At 34.0% G+C, this 16,648-nt stretch overlaps 1 protein-coding gene across 1 annotated transcript; it reads right to left on the bottom strand.

Moving 5' to 3' along the window:
- Positions 1-644: 644 nt before the first annotated feature.
- LOC107024015 lies at positions 645-15,734 on the bottom strand. Its single transcript, XM_015224888.2, has 8 exons — positions 15,315-15,734; positions 14,255-14,692; positions 13,984-14,158; positions 12,263-12,560; positions 9,615-9,687; positions 2,187-2,277; positions 1,425-1,504; positions 645-1,244 (listed from the first exon to the last, which is right to left on the bottom strand). The coding sequence occupies exons 1-8, from the start codon at positions 15,381-15,383 to the stop codon at positions 915-917; spliced, it is 1,554 nt and encodes a 517-aa protein (XP_015080374.1). The 5' UTR covers positions 15,384-15,734; the 3' UTR covers positions 645-914.
- Positions 15,735-16,648: the final 914 nt, after the last annotated feature.

Here is a 16,648-nt window from a genome sequence, read left to right as displayed (position 1 = left end):
TAACTCTAGTGCTCTCTTTCCATCTTAATAGTAATATTCTGATAGTTATTTTTTCCTGGAGACTTTGTATCTGTATTAGTAGTTCCCATAAAACAAATTTTAAAAAAAAGAATACATAGAGAGCATCTGACCTCAACAAAGTAAAGAACACCAAAGTTATAAGCTTGAAAACTTTTATTATTCGAGGATAGTGCCTCTGACTCTATCTTAAAACTTTTATTATTTGAGGATGGTTTTTTTTATTTTATGACATTTTTTAAAACAATATTTAGTAACAATTTAACATTAAAATGCTCAATTTTTTCACCTGAATACACAAAATTGAAGTACACCTGATGCTACATATCTCAATCTAGCACAACATCTAGAACCATCATGTGACTGGTTGTTATTAGTATCAACAACGTTGAAGAAATAACCAAATGGAGACAACAACTAACTATGGCTCTCGGCCGAGATAGCTCCAAGGTTAGGGGAAGGTTTTGGATGACCACTGGCTACTGGAAAATATGTCCCTAGAAAGATTTGAGGTAGTCAGTCATCAGAGCTGTAATTGTGCGTACAATGTAAAGAACTCAAAGTGACAACATGATGATAATACGACATGATAACAATGTTGCAGTTGTTATTGAACAAGAAGGAAATTCAGAAAGAACTCAAATTTTTAAGCAGAAACCTTTTTTGTATTTAATAAAGTAGCATAAGTATTTCAAAGTTACATGATTCCAAATACTATTGATGATAAAATGCTCTACAAGCTTTCCTATTTCTCCAATTTTCCCCCACCTTTAATGCCATATATTATATTTAGCCTATTCCTTGTGCAGCTTAGTACCAAGTGATTTTTCATGGTACTACTAAAAGAAGCACAAGATGAGGAATTCCTCATAATACAAAAATATTACTACTCCGAGTTACGCGGTCTGGATCCTGATCTCTGGCAGCCCCGGATTTTCTGATTGTCCAACTACAGGATGCAATGGTTGTTGTTGCTGCTGATTATTATGGGGGCGGTGGTTGTGGTGATGTTGTTGTCCTGAGGGGTTGTCGATGTAGCTAAAATATCTTTGAACAGGCAGAGTACTGTGCGGCTGCACGGTACTGGTTGTCTGTGCAGGGGATGATCGAAGGCGTCTGCTTGATCTCCACCTCAAATACTCTACGAGGAGCGAATTGGTACTAATTGCAATACCGAACCCAGTGAAGGAGGAAAGCAGCACCGATAGGAGTGCACTAACGTTAAGCTGCACGTTAGCAATTATGCAAATCTTTATGTATCGGTTATTTTTGCAAGTGAAAACACCAATGGTCTTCCCTGCAGTCTAAACAGAACCCCCACCCCCACCCCTTTCTCTCTCTGCCAACATACATAAGAGTAAAGAAAGCTGGGAACTATAAGAAATTATAGAATGAAAGATTCTTACCACTGCATAGAATATATGGGCGAACAGGATGACTATTGCAAACTGAAATGAAGCATAAGCCCATATGTAACTCTTGCCGACTGCAAATGGCCAAACAATGTAAATATAATTCTTAATAAAAAGACTCATCCCTCCAAGGGAAAAAATCAATAGGAATGTGTAGAAAATGAGAAGGAATGAGCTAACACAAAAACACACGGAGTTTCTAAAAGATGTGGTATGTATTATATCATGATAAGCAGTTTGTCCAAACGGCTCTTGGTTAAGAGAGGAATCAAGCAGTGGATAAATAAAGCCAAGCAGCTCTTGGTTGATCGCACAGAACTATTTATCCAAACACTTCACCATGTATACTAAAGATCAAAATTCAACTAAGTGGCTACTTATCAGTCGCGTGCAAATCCTATGCTAAACTGAGTCAACTTCAAGTTCGGAAATGGTGACATTGCACATAATACTATTTTTAAATTGTATATACAGTGATTTTACAGTTCTTAGTTATTTTTATATCTAAAGACGAAAAATTCAACATGCATTCACTGGATTAACAGCGTTCTTTTTCTCTCTAGCCACAATCTATTTGGACACATTTAAGTTAAGTGCAAAAGGAGAATTATTGTGTTGAATGTGCATTCTTATCCTACGTTTCTATGAGCTAACGTCACCATTGACAGAAAATGGCCAGGAACTAGAAGTTTTAAGATGGAATCATTTCAGAAATGACATCTGATAAGGAAAAAAAGAGGGGAAAGACAATCATACCCATAGTAGAAGCTATCAAAGAAGAAAGGAGGCCTAAAACACAAGAGAAAGGTAAAGAGATCGCAAGAGCACGAGCGCCTAAGTCAGACACCTGTCATAATACAAGAAAAGAAATTAATAAATACAATATTATACATCAAACACAATGTGAATGCAAGTGGTTGTCGCTTTAATTGGAGTACTGTATATTTTGACAATTTTAAACATCGTTCCAAGCTGACATTAAGAGACTCACAACCCAGTCAGTTTTAGGGACATACCGAATAATGATAAAGTGTTGCAGCAACGAGCTGCACTAATTTACCCACACACATGATTAGAAAATACCAAACTACTCCCATCTACGCTTTCAAGAAGCTTGTGATGTAACATGCCGTTCCATACTCAACTTAGAACATGAATAACATGAATGCTGAATATGAATATCATGATGGTTATGACAGAGGAACTGAGCAGTGAATAAATAAAGCCAAAATCACATTTAGTAACCAGCGTTATAGGAGTTGTATATTTTGACAAACTTCTCGAATGTGTACTTTTGATACATAGTTAATAGGGTCTGTGATTTGTTGTCATACTTATTAGAAATGTGCCCATGAAACCCCAAGGCACTGTTTGGTGGTTGGTTTGGAAGGAAATTATTCATGTAATTAAATTAGCATAGTTTATACCATTTTTGTTAGCATTTTTGTTGCTTTGTATAAAATTCAGTAGACCAAGTAGGGTGCTTGGCTATCATTTTACAATCCTACATAACTAAAACATGTATAAATCATGACTCAATTTATGTATTGAAAAAATGGGATTTCCTCTTTACTGTACTAATTTTAGATTAAAAATGAGTCTTAAACGTGATTCTTTTATTGGTGGAGAATCTTAGTAGCTGATATGGTTGACACCTGAACTCCCCCACCTAGTTGGTGAGAGTTCTATTCCTCCTCCCCATTCCCCATACCCCTACCCCCAAATTTGTTTTTTAAAAAAAGATTCTTTCACCGGTACTTTTGAGGGTTCAACCCCCCAAAAGAAGACCATCATTAAGGTTGATCAACAACTTGCACATGAATTTTTCTGTCAAAAGATTAATTAATTTGGGAGGAATTCTTTGGGGTATTATGTGGCGATTTGCCTATTCCAAAAAAGTAGGATAAAAGTTCCACAAACCCTATAAACTAAGTACAAAAATTAGTCCCGAACCTATTTGAGCCACAAATAGACAAAATTAACACAAGTAGTCCACGTGTTTAGAAAGTAATTAAAATAGGCTTAGTGGAACTATTTATTACATTATATCTAATATTTTAATGGCAGACAAAGCGGAAGAAATTCTTCCACTTTATAAAACGGAAGATTTTCTTCCATTTTACATCTAAAAAAGTTTCACTTTACCATAGTGTGATGGGGGTCATACACTATTACATCAAAACTCACACTTTCTTCACACTCACCCTATGCACTATAGTTCCCCACCATTTTCAAAAGAAAAAAACGTGTATCAACCCTACAACACGACCCCACGTTAAAAATTCGAAGGCTCTCTAGCCATGATTTGAAAATTCCCAGTGAATTGGAGGCCCGTTGAAAAATTCCAAGAGTGAAATTCACAACAAATCATTTCTCAATTCGGATAAAAAAATAAGGTATTTATTTCTTTACATCTTTTATTCAAAATTAATATAAAGATCTGGACGATTCGAAATGATGTTGTTGTTCTAGTTTATTCGAAATTTTGTTGGTTAGGTTGCCGTTTTTTCGTCCGAAATCATATTGTTGCTCTAGTTGGTAATTGATATGTTTTTTCTCAATAATAAATTTATCAAGCCTTTGTTCATCCCTAAACTTGACATGATTTGTTCATATAATTAACCACGGATTTTTTGAAGTTCGATTTTCTCCCCTGTGAAAGAATACAAAGTTATGGGCACCTACCTACTTAGTATGAAGTCTCTATATATTAATTTTTTGGGACAACATAAAATATGTTGTGTATAGATAAAGAAACATACAGATTGCACACAGAACTCGCGTAGTTGCCCATACAAGATTGAGTCTTTGTTTGTCAAATTTACATTAGTTTACTTGTTGCCAAAATTGTTGGTTAGACTTGAATCTTAGTGCGGGAACAAGTGTGGAATCAAAAGGCCTCTAGTTTTAGCTCTCAATTTGACTTAAAAACACAATATCGACTAGCCAGATAAGAGAAAAAAAGGAAAGTAAGGAATCGTTGTGTTTACTAAGTTGGTAATTTGCTTGGACTTGAGATGTAGCTAATTGACTGATTGTTTGAATACAGAGAAAAATAGTTTTTACTTTATATTAGTAAGTCATCTGTCTCCATAATATATACTATATTTATTTGTTACTAGTTTTTCTTTTTGGAATGACTAAATTGAATTAGGATTTGGTAAAACTTTTAATTAGTAATTTTAAATTAAAGCTAATAATTAATAAGTATCCATTAGAAATTAATAGAATTTTGTCTTACAATATAGGGAAAAGGGTCTGATATATCCCCTCAACTATACCCCTTGTTATGAAAGTGGCTCATCTATACCCTTACTTATAAAAAAAAATGGCTCACATATACCCATTTCCTCTAACGGAAATGAAAAAAAAATTTAATTTAATTTTTTTCTAAAAGATATAATCTCATATGAGTAAATTTAATCCTCGTCAAAAATATTTTTTTTAAACTTTTTTTTGTTTCAATGACTAATTTAGAATTATTATTTTGATAATCAAATTTATTTATTTTTCACTAATATTCTTGCAAAATTTATTGTAGATGACCAAATTTTTGTCTTCGAATGCAAAAATCAAATTACAATATAGACAAAAAAATAATTTAAAGTTTTTTCTTTAAACTAAGGAATGAAAGAAAAAAAAATAAGAATAAGAAACTCAAATAATTATAATAAAAAAAGTCAAAAAATAATTTATGTATGAAAAAGATTAAAATATACCTTGAACTTTGATAGAAGAATCATATATAGCTCTAAATAATTTTTAAAAAAAATTAAAACTAAAAAATATAAATTTAAAACTAATTTTTTAACTTCGGTTAAATAAAGAGTATATGTGAGCTCATTTTGTAACGACAGTGGTATATGTGAGTCGTTTGTATAACGGTAAGGGCATATATGAGCCACTTTCATAACGAGGGGTATATCAGCTCCAAATGGCAAAGTTAAGGGGTATATCAAACCTTTTTCCCTGAAATATATAATGGAGTTGTTTTGAACCCTTGGTCGGTTGGTCATACACTTCTCCACTCTCAACACCAGCATAAGTCAGACTTGTCATCTTAATGTGAGATATCGTTTAGTAGTATTATGAAGACATTGCGCATGAACAATGCCTTAAATATTTATTTCAATTGCACCAGCCTCACGAGCATGTTAAGGAGACCTTACATAGGTCTGGGTTGTATAATGTAGTATGTGTAGGTAGGATGCAGTATGACCATGATTGACTGTTGGAGGGCGAAGACTCATTGCTTCCATTTACTCTTTGGTGAGGTCACGATTATGTGACAGGATGTGCAAGTTTTGTTTGGTTTGCGCATCAACGGTGATATACCGACATGATGCTGCACAATAGAGTCGGCCATGGCGTACTTTGTTAGAGACTCACATGATGCGCCGTAGCACCTAGCGATACGGTTGGTGCGAGTCACATGAGGATACATAACATTACTGGCTACTTGCAAGATCAGTTATAGGTAGACCCAGTAGGAGATGCTACTCCAGTAGAGAGGATTGAGAAGATAGTCAGACTCATCACATGCTTGCTACATTGGGGGCATCTTATTCCCGAACATGCCAGGGAACCTTATATGCAATACCTGGCGTTTCTAGATCCCATCCAAGATGTAGGTAAGTACAGTTGGGGCAGTGCAATATTGGCCTACTTATATCGTGCACTATGTCGGGCATCTATGACATTTGTGGATTTATTCTTCTCCTTTTGCTCTAACTCCTCGCCATGTGAAGCTAAGGATACGTCCCATTGCCACTCTGATGCAAGATTAGACAATTTAAAAAGTCTTCTCGACATCATAATGTTAGTACTAGTGGAATGAACAAAGTCTAACGTTACATCAACCTCTAATGCAGGCTTGCCTATAAAAAAACCCTACCCTCGCAAGTACCATCATCCACCATACTCTCACGTTGATTGCCCCAATCATGAAAGAAGTTGTCCCATCCAATCTATATGCGCTGATCATGCACATCGTGGTCGGTTTTCCAACTAGGGATCGCAAGTACGTTCTGGAGACTATCAAACGAACGCATTACTCTATCAGGCGCGTGCACCTCAACAATCTCTAAGCAACGCATAAGCACACATGTCATCCATGAAGGCTCGTTGATTATGCAATACCAATGCAATATATGTACAATTCAAGTGTACGGTGTCCACCAAATTATTTGTTAATGTAAGAATCATACTAACTATCAGGAGTTTTAGAGTTCAAAATAAAAAAGTAGGACCAAGAATTTGATATAAAATGAAATATATAACAATCATTAATACAGTTAGTTTTGTAAAATACACTTCTAATTAATGTTTTCTTAATGGGTGTGCGAAGTCAAAAGGTTGTTGTTGAGTTCTATCAAAAGCTCGACTTCTGAAAAGCTACCGGTAATGGTGTCTTTGTTTTCTCCTAAGACTTAAGTGAGGACTTATAGTTGGTTTTACATTCAATTCAACTCAAACTTGCTATTTATTGTACTAGTTTTTAAACGTGTTGGCTTTCTAGAGATGGTGTGCATGTCTATGCTTTGCTTAGAGAATTTTGAGGTATACACACCTGATAGAGTAATACGTCAGTTTGGTCGTCCCCAAAACATACCTACGATCCCTAGTTGGGAAACCAACCACCATGTAAACCACCATGTACGTGATCAGCATAGGAGGTGTGGACAAGAAGTCCTTGAGATGTTGGATAAGTGTTCTCATGATTATGGCAATTAGCGCCAAGAGTATGGTGGATGATGGTACCTATGAGGCATATTATAGATTGTGGTACCTGCGGTATGGATAATTATTTATAGGGCAAGTCAACATTACAGGTTGATGTAGCGTTTGACTTTGTCCAGTCCACTGGTACCAGCATTGCGATGTTGAGAGGACTTTTTAAGTTGCAAAATTTTGCATCAAAGTGGTAGCGGGATATAGCCTCAGCCTCTCATGGTGAGGAGGTAGCTGAGATAGAGAGGAATAAATCAACAAACGTCAACTGCCACACAACTAGATGTCTGACACAATGCACGGTATAAGTAGGTCAAGATTGCACTGCCCCAACTGTACTTACCTACATCTTGGATGGGATCTAGAAATGCTAGGTATTGCAAGCTCACAAGGTTCTCCAACATTTTCGGTAATAAGATGCCCCCAATAACAAACATGTAGAATCTGATTATCTTCTTAACCATTTTCACTACAGTAGCATCTCCTACCGGCTCTACATATCCTCACCTGACTCGCACCATCCATATGGGTAGGTGCTACGACGCATCCTATGAGTATTTCTAACAAAGTACGTCATGGTCGACTCCTTTGTGCAGCATCCTGTAGGTACACTGCATCACCGTCAATGCCCAAACCAACAAGATCTATACATCCTGCAACGTAATCATGACCTCATCGAAGAGTAAATGGAGGCAATGAGTCTCCGCCCTCTCATGCTCAACCATGATCATAACAAGGGCACAATCATACTGCATCCTACCTATGCAAACTACATCATACACCTATGTAAGATCTCAACACACTCATGAGGTCGGTGCAAACGAAATAAATTCCAAGCATCGTTCATGAATAGTCTTCATAAGATTACTAAACGGTATCTCACATTTCCTTAACGACTCTGACTTATACTCGTGCTAAGAATGGAGAAGTGTACTATCAACCAGCCAATGTTCACAACACGCTCCATTATATATTGTAAGAAAAAATTCTATTAATTCTTAATGATACTTTTTAATTATTTTCTTTAATTCAAAATTACTAATTAGAAGTTTTACCGAATCCTAATTCAATTTGGTCATTCCAAAAAAAATAACAATACCATACTTATAACAATCAAATAAGAAACTTGAATAAAATATATATTACGGGAACACATAACTTAGTAGTATAAAGTCCAAACTATTTTTTCAGTACTATTTTTCTTTTTATTCAAACAATTAGTCAATTAGCAACATCTCAAGTCCAAACTAATTACCAATCTAGTCAAAACAAAATGATTCACTATTTTCCTTTTTTATCTTCTTTGGCCAGTCAATATTTGTCTTTTCAGTCAAATTGAGAGCCAAAACTAGAGATTTTTTATTTCACACATGTCCCCACACTAAGATTCAAGTCTAACCACCAATTTTGGTAACAAGTAAGCTAAGGTAAACTTGACAAAACAAAGACTTAATCTTGTATGGGCAACATATTATGCCTTATCCCAAAAAATATAGACTTAATAGTAACAAGGTTGGTACAGGAGAGAAAATTGAGAAATTGAATTTCAAATTTGATAAATTTGTGGTTTAATTATATAAATAAACCATGTCAAGTTCAGGGTCAAACAAAAGCATGTCAAATTTGATAATTTATTGTTGAAAAAAAAAAGTATACCAGTTACCAACTAGAACAACAACATGAATTCGAAAGGGAAAAGGCAACCTAACCAACATAATTTCGAATAAACTAGAACAACAATATCATTTTGAATCTTCCACTGATTTTATATTAATCTTGAATAAAAGATGAAAAGAAATAAATGCCTAATTAGAAAATTTTGTCAATCCGAATTAAGTAATGATCTGTTGTGAATTTCGATCTTGGAATCTTGTATGGGACTCCAATCAACCGAGAATCTTCAAATCGTGTCTAGAGAACCTTCAAATTTTTACATGGGATTGGGTTGTAGAGTTGAGATTCGTTTTATTCTTTTGAAAATGATGGCATAGGGAGAGTGTGAAGAAGAAAGTGAAAGTAGTGACGTTTTGATTAAGTGGAAGGGCCCCAGCACACTTTGGTAAAGTGAATTCTTTTTATGTTAAACAGAAGTTTTTCTTCATTTTTATAAAGTGGAAGAATTTCTTCCGTTTAATATCAAAATTTAGATGTTAACATCTATCGTTTGAAAAATCTAGTAAAATGGACTAAGTCTTCTGCAAGCCTATTTTAGTTACATTCTAAAAATGTGGCTTACTTGAGTTAATTTTATCAATTTGTGGCTCAAATAGGTTCTGAACTCTACAAAAATAAACATTGCAAAAAGCTGGACAAAACTGTATACCACTTTATAAACAAGGTATCAATTAGGCAACTTGGCCTAAAATAAATAGAACTAGAGATTTACTTAGATCATCACAGCACTTTAACTCACATAGGAAGATAAATAGTAATGAAGAAACAAAAGGAAAGTACCAGAAGCTGCTCCAGAAAGCAAAAATATGCAAGCATGCTGACCATGACAAGGATAGGTACGTCTTGCCAGACTCTGTCGACAGCAAAAGAAAAAGGCAATACCCAAATAAGTGTGACAAACCAATTTCCATGTGATACTCATCAATATTTAGAACAACCTGGTTAAAAGTACCACCCAATAAATGAAAACTATTGACACCAAGGATCATGGCATAAATACCATCAGGGCACCAAACAAACACTGAAGTGCAGGTAAAGCTTAGTTTATGAATTTATATGTATAATCGACAGAAATCAGAAGGTTTAATGTCAAGCTACAAAAGATGATAGTTCACTCTTTATGCAGTGGAAAAGAAGAGAAGAACAGAATGGAAGAGATGTCTAGAGTATCCCAAAGCACAGTAGTCTAAATCTTTCTTCAGTGTGCTGAATTTCACTAGAATTTGATCAGATATCCTCCTCAATCTTTAATATATCTTTACTAGCTTGGGGTGACCGCCAATCGATTTGAATTCCCCTCCTCAGCTAAAGGTGGAACCTAACTTGGACAACGGGAAGGAGTAGACCCACGGCCTATACCTCTCTCCAAAGCCGAGCAGCTGGTTCTTGCTCACATAGGAGGAACGATAAGAAGAGCAGCACATTGTCACACAATTGCTTAAATATTTTATTTTTGGTCCAACTAGTAGTGACTTTATTATGTAAAATTGAACAGTATGTATACTTTAGCTCTTCATACAGCTCCGCCCAAGCTTCTTTTGTTGGCCTTGCTATTAACCTACTATCTATGCATGTATTTTCAGCTTGGCCTCGAGAATCTCACTTTTCAAGTGTATGGTGCTAGCAATGAAGGAGCTTCTCACCAAATAAACTATTTGCAGTCTTCACTTTTCTCCCTGTTGGCTAAAGCAAAATGGGAGAAGGTAGTAAAACTTGAGACTCCACAACTTTTCCTTGCCTTCTCCCTTCCCCATCTTCAAGCATTTTATGCGCACGGATAGGTCGAAACTAATTAGTTTAATCTCATTCTAAAATTTGTTCTACACTTGTGAAGAAACCTATTATGTTTTTCAAGATCCAGGGCATTCATGAGTTTAAAATCTTAAAAGATTTTTAGGATTTTAGAGTTCTCATGATTCCAGGTGCATCATGTAGAGAACCAAAAGATTCCAAATGTTTAAGCTAGAGTTTGGCCATAGATTTTGGGAGTAGATTTTGAAATGTTATCTTCAAATATTTGTTTGTGCATCAGATTGGATCAAATTTTGAAAATCTGAACTACAAGTATTTTCAAGTTCCCAAAAATTGGCTCAGACCAGTTTTTTGGGACTTTCGCGCACAAAACTTGAAATAGTTTCCTAACAAAATGCATGTCCAAACACAACTTGAAAACTCAAATTTCTAAGTTTCAACTTCAAAATCTATGACTAAACGGGAGCTAATCAATCAGAAACATGTTGTACAATTGTGAACAGAATTAGTAATGTTCGTCAAGACTTAGTTAGGGGTTCATAAGTTCAGTAATTGCACAGGTTTTTAAGAATAAAATTTCCTAGCGACTCGTCTTTTACAGTGTGCATCATGTCAAGAATCAAAAGCTTTCCAAATTTTTGTCATGTCCACTACTTGACTGATTTGCAAAGGCAAATAAAATCTAAATGCATGAAGCTAAATTTTGCAAAACAGAAAGAATCTGCCTAGAATCTAATTTATCATATATATATATATATATATATTATTTTATATATTACTAAAAGTGGGAACAAAAAAAAAGAAAGTTGAAATACCAAAAGAACCCTATAAAATTGAGTTATTCCAATAATACCACTAAAAAGATTGTACCTTTTATAAACTCTAAAAACTAAATTATATTTAGTTAATTATAGGTAATTTAAAGATCAACAATTGATGTGTAATTTAATGAAATTCTATTTAATGTTAAATAATTGATAAAAGAAAAGTTATTAGGAAAGAAGTTACAACAGTTTAGCTTCCAACAGTAACTTGAACTTTTCAATTTCTTTTTGTGAAATTCTATAAATAAACCAATACACTACAAGTCACTACATGGCTGCATCTAATTTGCAATAAAGGTACTGATCCCTTTTCTTGATAGTTAGTTAGAATTTTTTTTTAATTCACTTCTAATTCTTATTTTGATCTTAAATATTGTGAAGCTTTTAAATATTTTGTACATTCTATGAGATCATATATATATCTTATTTTGTTACACTAAAGGAATACCATTTTTTCATTGTTTAGTTTGTTTGTTACATCAGATACTTTTGAATTAATAATCTTTTTTGTTCTTTTTATGGCATTATAAATTTCCTTTGTTATTACAAATTAATGCAAATGTTATAATTTAGATAATACTCAACCGAACAATTCAAAAAAATAATCATGTTGTGAGTCATTCAGTCATAGAGTTGAGGAATGACAATACATATTCATATCATACGTAGTCTGAATTAGAACTCTATCAGTATGTGCTAAACTTGATCAGGGGATAACTAAACTTGAACAGGGGATAAACGTCTTCCCAGAAACTAGTCGGTTATATTTATCTGACATCTTTTAAGTCTAAGATTCACATAAAATTCAAGTGAAAGTAAGGAAAGGTGCAAAACATTATCAGCTGGACTTGCCTGTAACGAGGCACTTCTCTCTGCTGTGTTACAGTTTGGGACCTTCTGGCAGCAGTTGGAGGATTTTGAATTTTCAATAATGTTACAGGGAGGTTTCGTACTTCCTGCTTGCAAACATCACAGATCTTGTTACCCTTTATACTAAACCACTTTAAGGTGCATGCCTTGTGAGCGAGTGCGAGCTCTCCTTTGCAGCTGCATTCCATTTTAAATGTTTCACTTTCTTCACCAAGTTCAACAAAACAAATTCTGCAAACAGCTTCTTCCTCGGGAATATCTTCACCAGTATTATCTGTCGCTGTAGATAGCAAAGGAGAAAAACCATTATACTCATCTAGAGACAATCAGCTCAGATACCACAGGAAGTACTCAAACCATGAGAGGGACAGCAGCCTTCATTTCCCTTAACTCTTAATTGTTTACCTATATGAAGTATCAAATAGTCCTAACGCATTCAACGATTCTATCTACTACCAGGAGCCAAAGAAAATGAACACGACCAAATAGAAGTTAGTAATTTCCATAATTAAGCACATTCACCATTATTCATCCTCTTAAATGTATACTTCTCATTACACAGAGCCAATTCTATTCCTTACTAATTTAAAGTTGTGATAGAACATCTATCAAAAGCTGCTGGAACAAAGACCTATTTTAACTGAATTTCAGATCTACAGATCATATTGCCTTGACTAGACACGAGTCCAAAATGTTTAGTTTGATATACATTCTATATTAGTACCGAGAAACATCAAATCATATATTTTAATTACTTGAATTTGAATTCTTGAAAGTTGTATAGGATAATACTCCCTCTATACCAATTTATATGTTAGTCTGTTTCGAAAAGAATTCCACCTTTTATATTTAGTAACAACAGTTCCTTACAGGAATGACATGATAAATTTAAGACCACAAGATTCAAGGAATAATCTTTGATATGTTGTTATACACACCCTCACTGTATGGCCACAAGATCCAAGAGTCTTTTACTTTCTTCAATTTCGTGCCTAATCAAAACTAAGACACAAAATGAAACAGAGGGAATAATACTTTGGAATGGTGTCAAACAGTTTGAAATGTACCAAAAGTAGAAAGAATGTCGATATAAACTGGGATGTAAAAACTGAAGCAAAGAAAAAAAGTTATAGCCAAAAAGAATGTCAACTAACTCACAAGTGGATGTAATTTCCAATGTGCAGAGAGAGACATACATATGCAGAGTAGAGTTAACATCTTAGTAGCTGTTCAAGACTGATCGAATATACAAATTATTTTGCAAAATTTGATAACCTTCAAGGATAAACTGTTCAATACCTACTGAATACCACAGACAATAGATTCCAGACTTATTCTTCTCACTAATAATATGGAAATAATTCATTACCTCATTTGCAAGAGATTCGAGATGTTGATAACTAAAAAAAAAAGTGGTCTTTCTCAAAAAATTAAAGAAGAAGGTGCTGACGATACATAAACAAACTTCAACAGTTACATCAAGAAAGGTGCTTATTTAAAATCAAACAGGTATACTAATTGATACAGATGTAAAACAGTTAGTGTTGAAGGCTTGTAGCGAGAACCTTTTTAGTTCAGAAATTGACCAAAACAGTTTTTCATAAATACACTATTAAATTCACATGTGTAGCATTATCCAATCGGAGAAGCTAGTGACAAGTATAAAACTTATAAGAGCCAGGATGCACGAAAATTTGGCATACCATTTTCGGTTCCTTGTGGTATGTCTGCTGAGGCATCAGAATCTGTGGTTGTGCGAACGACTTTGGAAATTACACGGATGAGACCACCATTTGAATCCGTCCTCCTTAAGCTTCCACTTTTAACATGTATAGGCACTGAAAATGAACGCTTCATATGCTGTAGAGCTTCAGGTTTCTGTCAGTAAATAAATTAATAGTACAAACAGAAAAAGTGAGAGTACGCACGAAAAAAGTGTATCCAAATAAGAAAATATTAGGACATATGACGTACAATTAACTCTGAATGATCATCCAAACAATTGTCCTCTGCAGGCTTTTCCACAGTTCCCATTGGTGTCTCTGGTAAAGAGCGGATTGATTTTGTCGTTGAAGAGAACAAAACTTTATTGAGAGAAAATGACCTTGAAGTTGAAGGCTTGTCTGAAAGTGGCATGTCTGGGATAATGAGAACTGTCTTTTCGCCATCGTGAGTTACATTTTTTGCCCTAGTGCTTTTCTGTGGAATCAGATTCTTCATAGATGACATGAACTTGGCGGAGTGGGGCCTTGGGGGCAACCCTGATCTGGCAGAGTTAGGACTTGGAACATCTATTCTTGTAAAGCTGGATAAAGCATTTTCCAAAGATCTTGTAGGTATTTGCAGAGATGAGAGGTTTGGCCGTCTTGTTGACTGCTGCTGCACTAGAGTAGCTTCTTCTCTCTCTCCATTCTTTTTCCATACAAGTAAATTGCAGACCACAAAATCAAGAATTAATCAGCTTAGATCATAATGAGTTGACAAACATGTATCGTCTAATTTCAATTCATTGGCAAGCCGAAAGTTGCAACTTTGTCTAGAACCTTCACTAATATGCTAAAACTGAATGATAAGTATAACACAAATCCTAATAGAGGATACCAAAATGAGACACTTTCTTTTCTTTCTACTACTTCTTTAAGAACAACAACATCAACTACGCCTCAATCCCAAATAAATTAGGGTCGGCTATATTAAAAAAGAACCCATTCTAGCTCCAAACTAACTAAAGTAGTTCCATAAATATCTCAAACCAACCAATTCATTCAAACTCACTTATCAAAAAGGGAATAAAAAAAGAAAAATCAAATCTTTCACATTCCATCTTTTACCACTTCAAGAAATTTCACATCTTTTCTTCACCAATCACCAAATAACATTAAATTCAAGAAAACCCCACATAAGAAAAAGAATAAAAATCATTTCTTTAACTACTTTCTGTACAGAACCACACTCACCAACCCTTCCCCACCACCCCAACCTCCTCCATATGAAAAAACCAAAAACCAAAAAAAAAAATAAGAGGGGAACTTACTGTATTAGAATGAGCAGAAGAATCAAATTCAGGCTGTGTTTGATGCATTTCTTGAACAGAATTCTCCATTTCCAGTACTATGAGAAGAACCCCAGATCATAAAATCATTGGGATTTGCTGATTTCTAAAATTAAAATTTCATTTCTGAGATAAATGGACTAAGTGGGTTTTTGCTTAATTTCCCCAAGACATGATGAAAACAAGAAAAGAAAAAAAAAACAATCTTTTTGGTTTTTAATATTACTAAATATATATCTGTTCATCACCAAAAAACTATCTAAGCTTTGTAGACAAAACAAAGCATTTTTTTTTTACCTTTTCAACAACTAAAAAATATAATTTATTTTTGTTTCGATTGTATTATTACCCGCCAACCTTATTTGGTTTTGCCAGCTGAGTTCAAGATTCCTTCTTAGTATTATTTCTTGAATTTTTGTTTTAGATTTCTAATTTTTTCTTTTTTTTTTTGTATATGAGTACTATTTACTTTTGTTTGACTGTTTTTTGACTAGAATTAGCTGCCACCCACTTTTGCAAATCCATCATTATTTTTAAAAAAAAATATATATATATTGAGGGCTGAGGTTGCTAAGGTAAAAGACTTTATTTGAACGGAAAAGGGCCTAAAATATCCTCAAAGTATTAAAAATGGTACAAAATTACCCTCCATCCACCTATTGGCTCCAAAATACCCTTTTCACCCACCTATTGGGTCCAAAATACCCTTGCCATCCACCTTTTGGTTCAAAATTGACCACTTATTTAACGGTTTTATATTTAAACTATTTAAATATTTTTTAAAATACGTGATGCTCAACTCTTTGTTATAATTTAACTAATTAGTATAATTTATATATCAATTCATTACCCACCCATTACTAATTAAAGTCATCTTAATAAACCCGTCACATTATTAATGCAAGCTACTGCCAATTGATTTCTTTAAAAATTATAGAAGTAAATTACCATACATTCAAGTGGCTAAATAAAAATCACCGATAAACTTAAAAGTCTGACTATGTTCATCTTAATTATTCTTACGTCTCAATTATGTGATGTTACTTCATAGGTAACTTTTTTTCAAAATAATATATTAAAGGTTTTAAAACAAATCATAAATATTTATAAAATTATATTTAAAAGAAGTGCATGAATTAATTCGGGATGTATTACTTGTTTGCCTTTAATCATAAATTTCTAATTCAATTTTGAAAGAAAGTGTCCTCCTAAATAAGCGGCTCAACCTAAATTTAATTGGAATTTCGATTCGAACTCGAATAATTTTAAATGTCATTTTCAAGAATCTATAATTTTATCGTGTTTTAGTAGTGTTT

Source organism: Solanum pennellii, chromosome 7, assembly GCF_001406875.1.
Source record: "Solanum pennellii chromosome 7, SPENNV200".
NCBI lineage: Eukaryota > Viridiplantae > Streptophyta > Magnoliopsida > Solanales > Solanaceae > Solanum > Solanum pennellii.
This window is presented reverse-complemented; position numbering and strand designations above follow the sequence as displayed.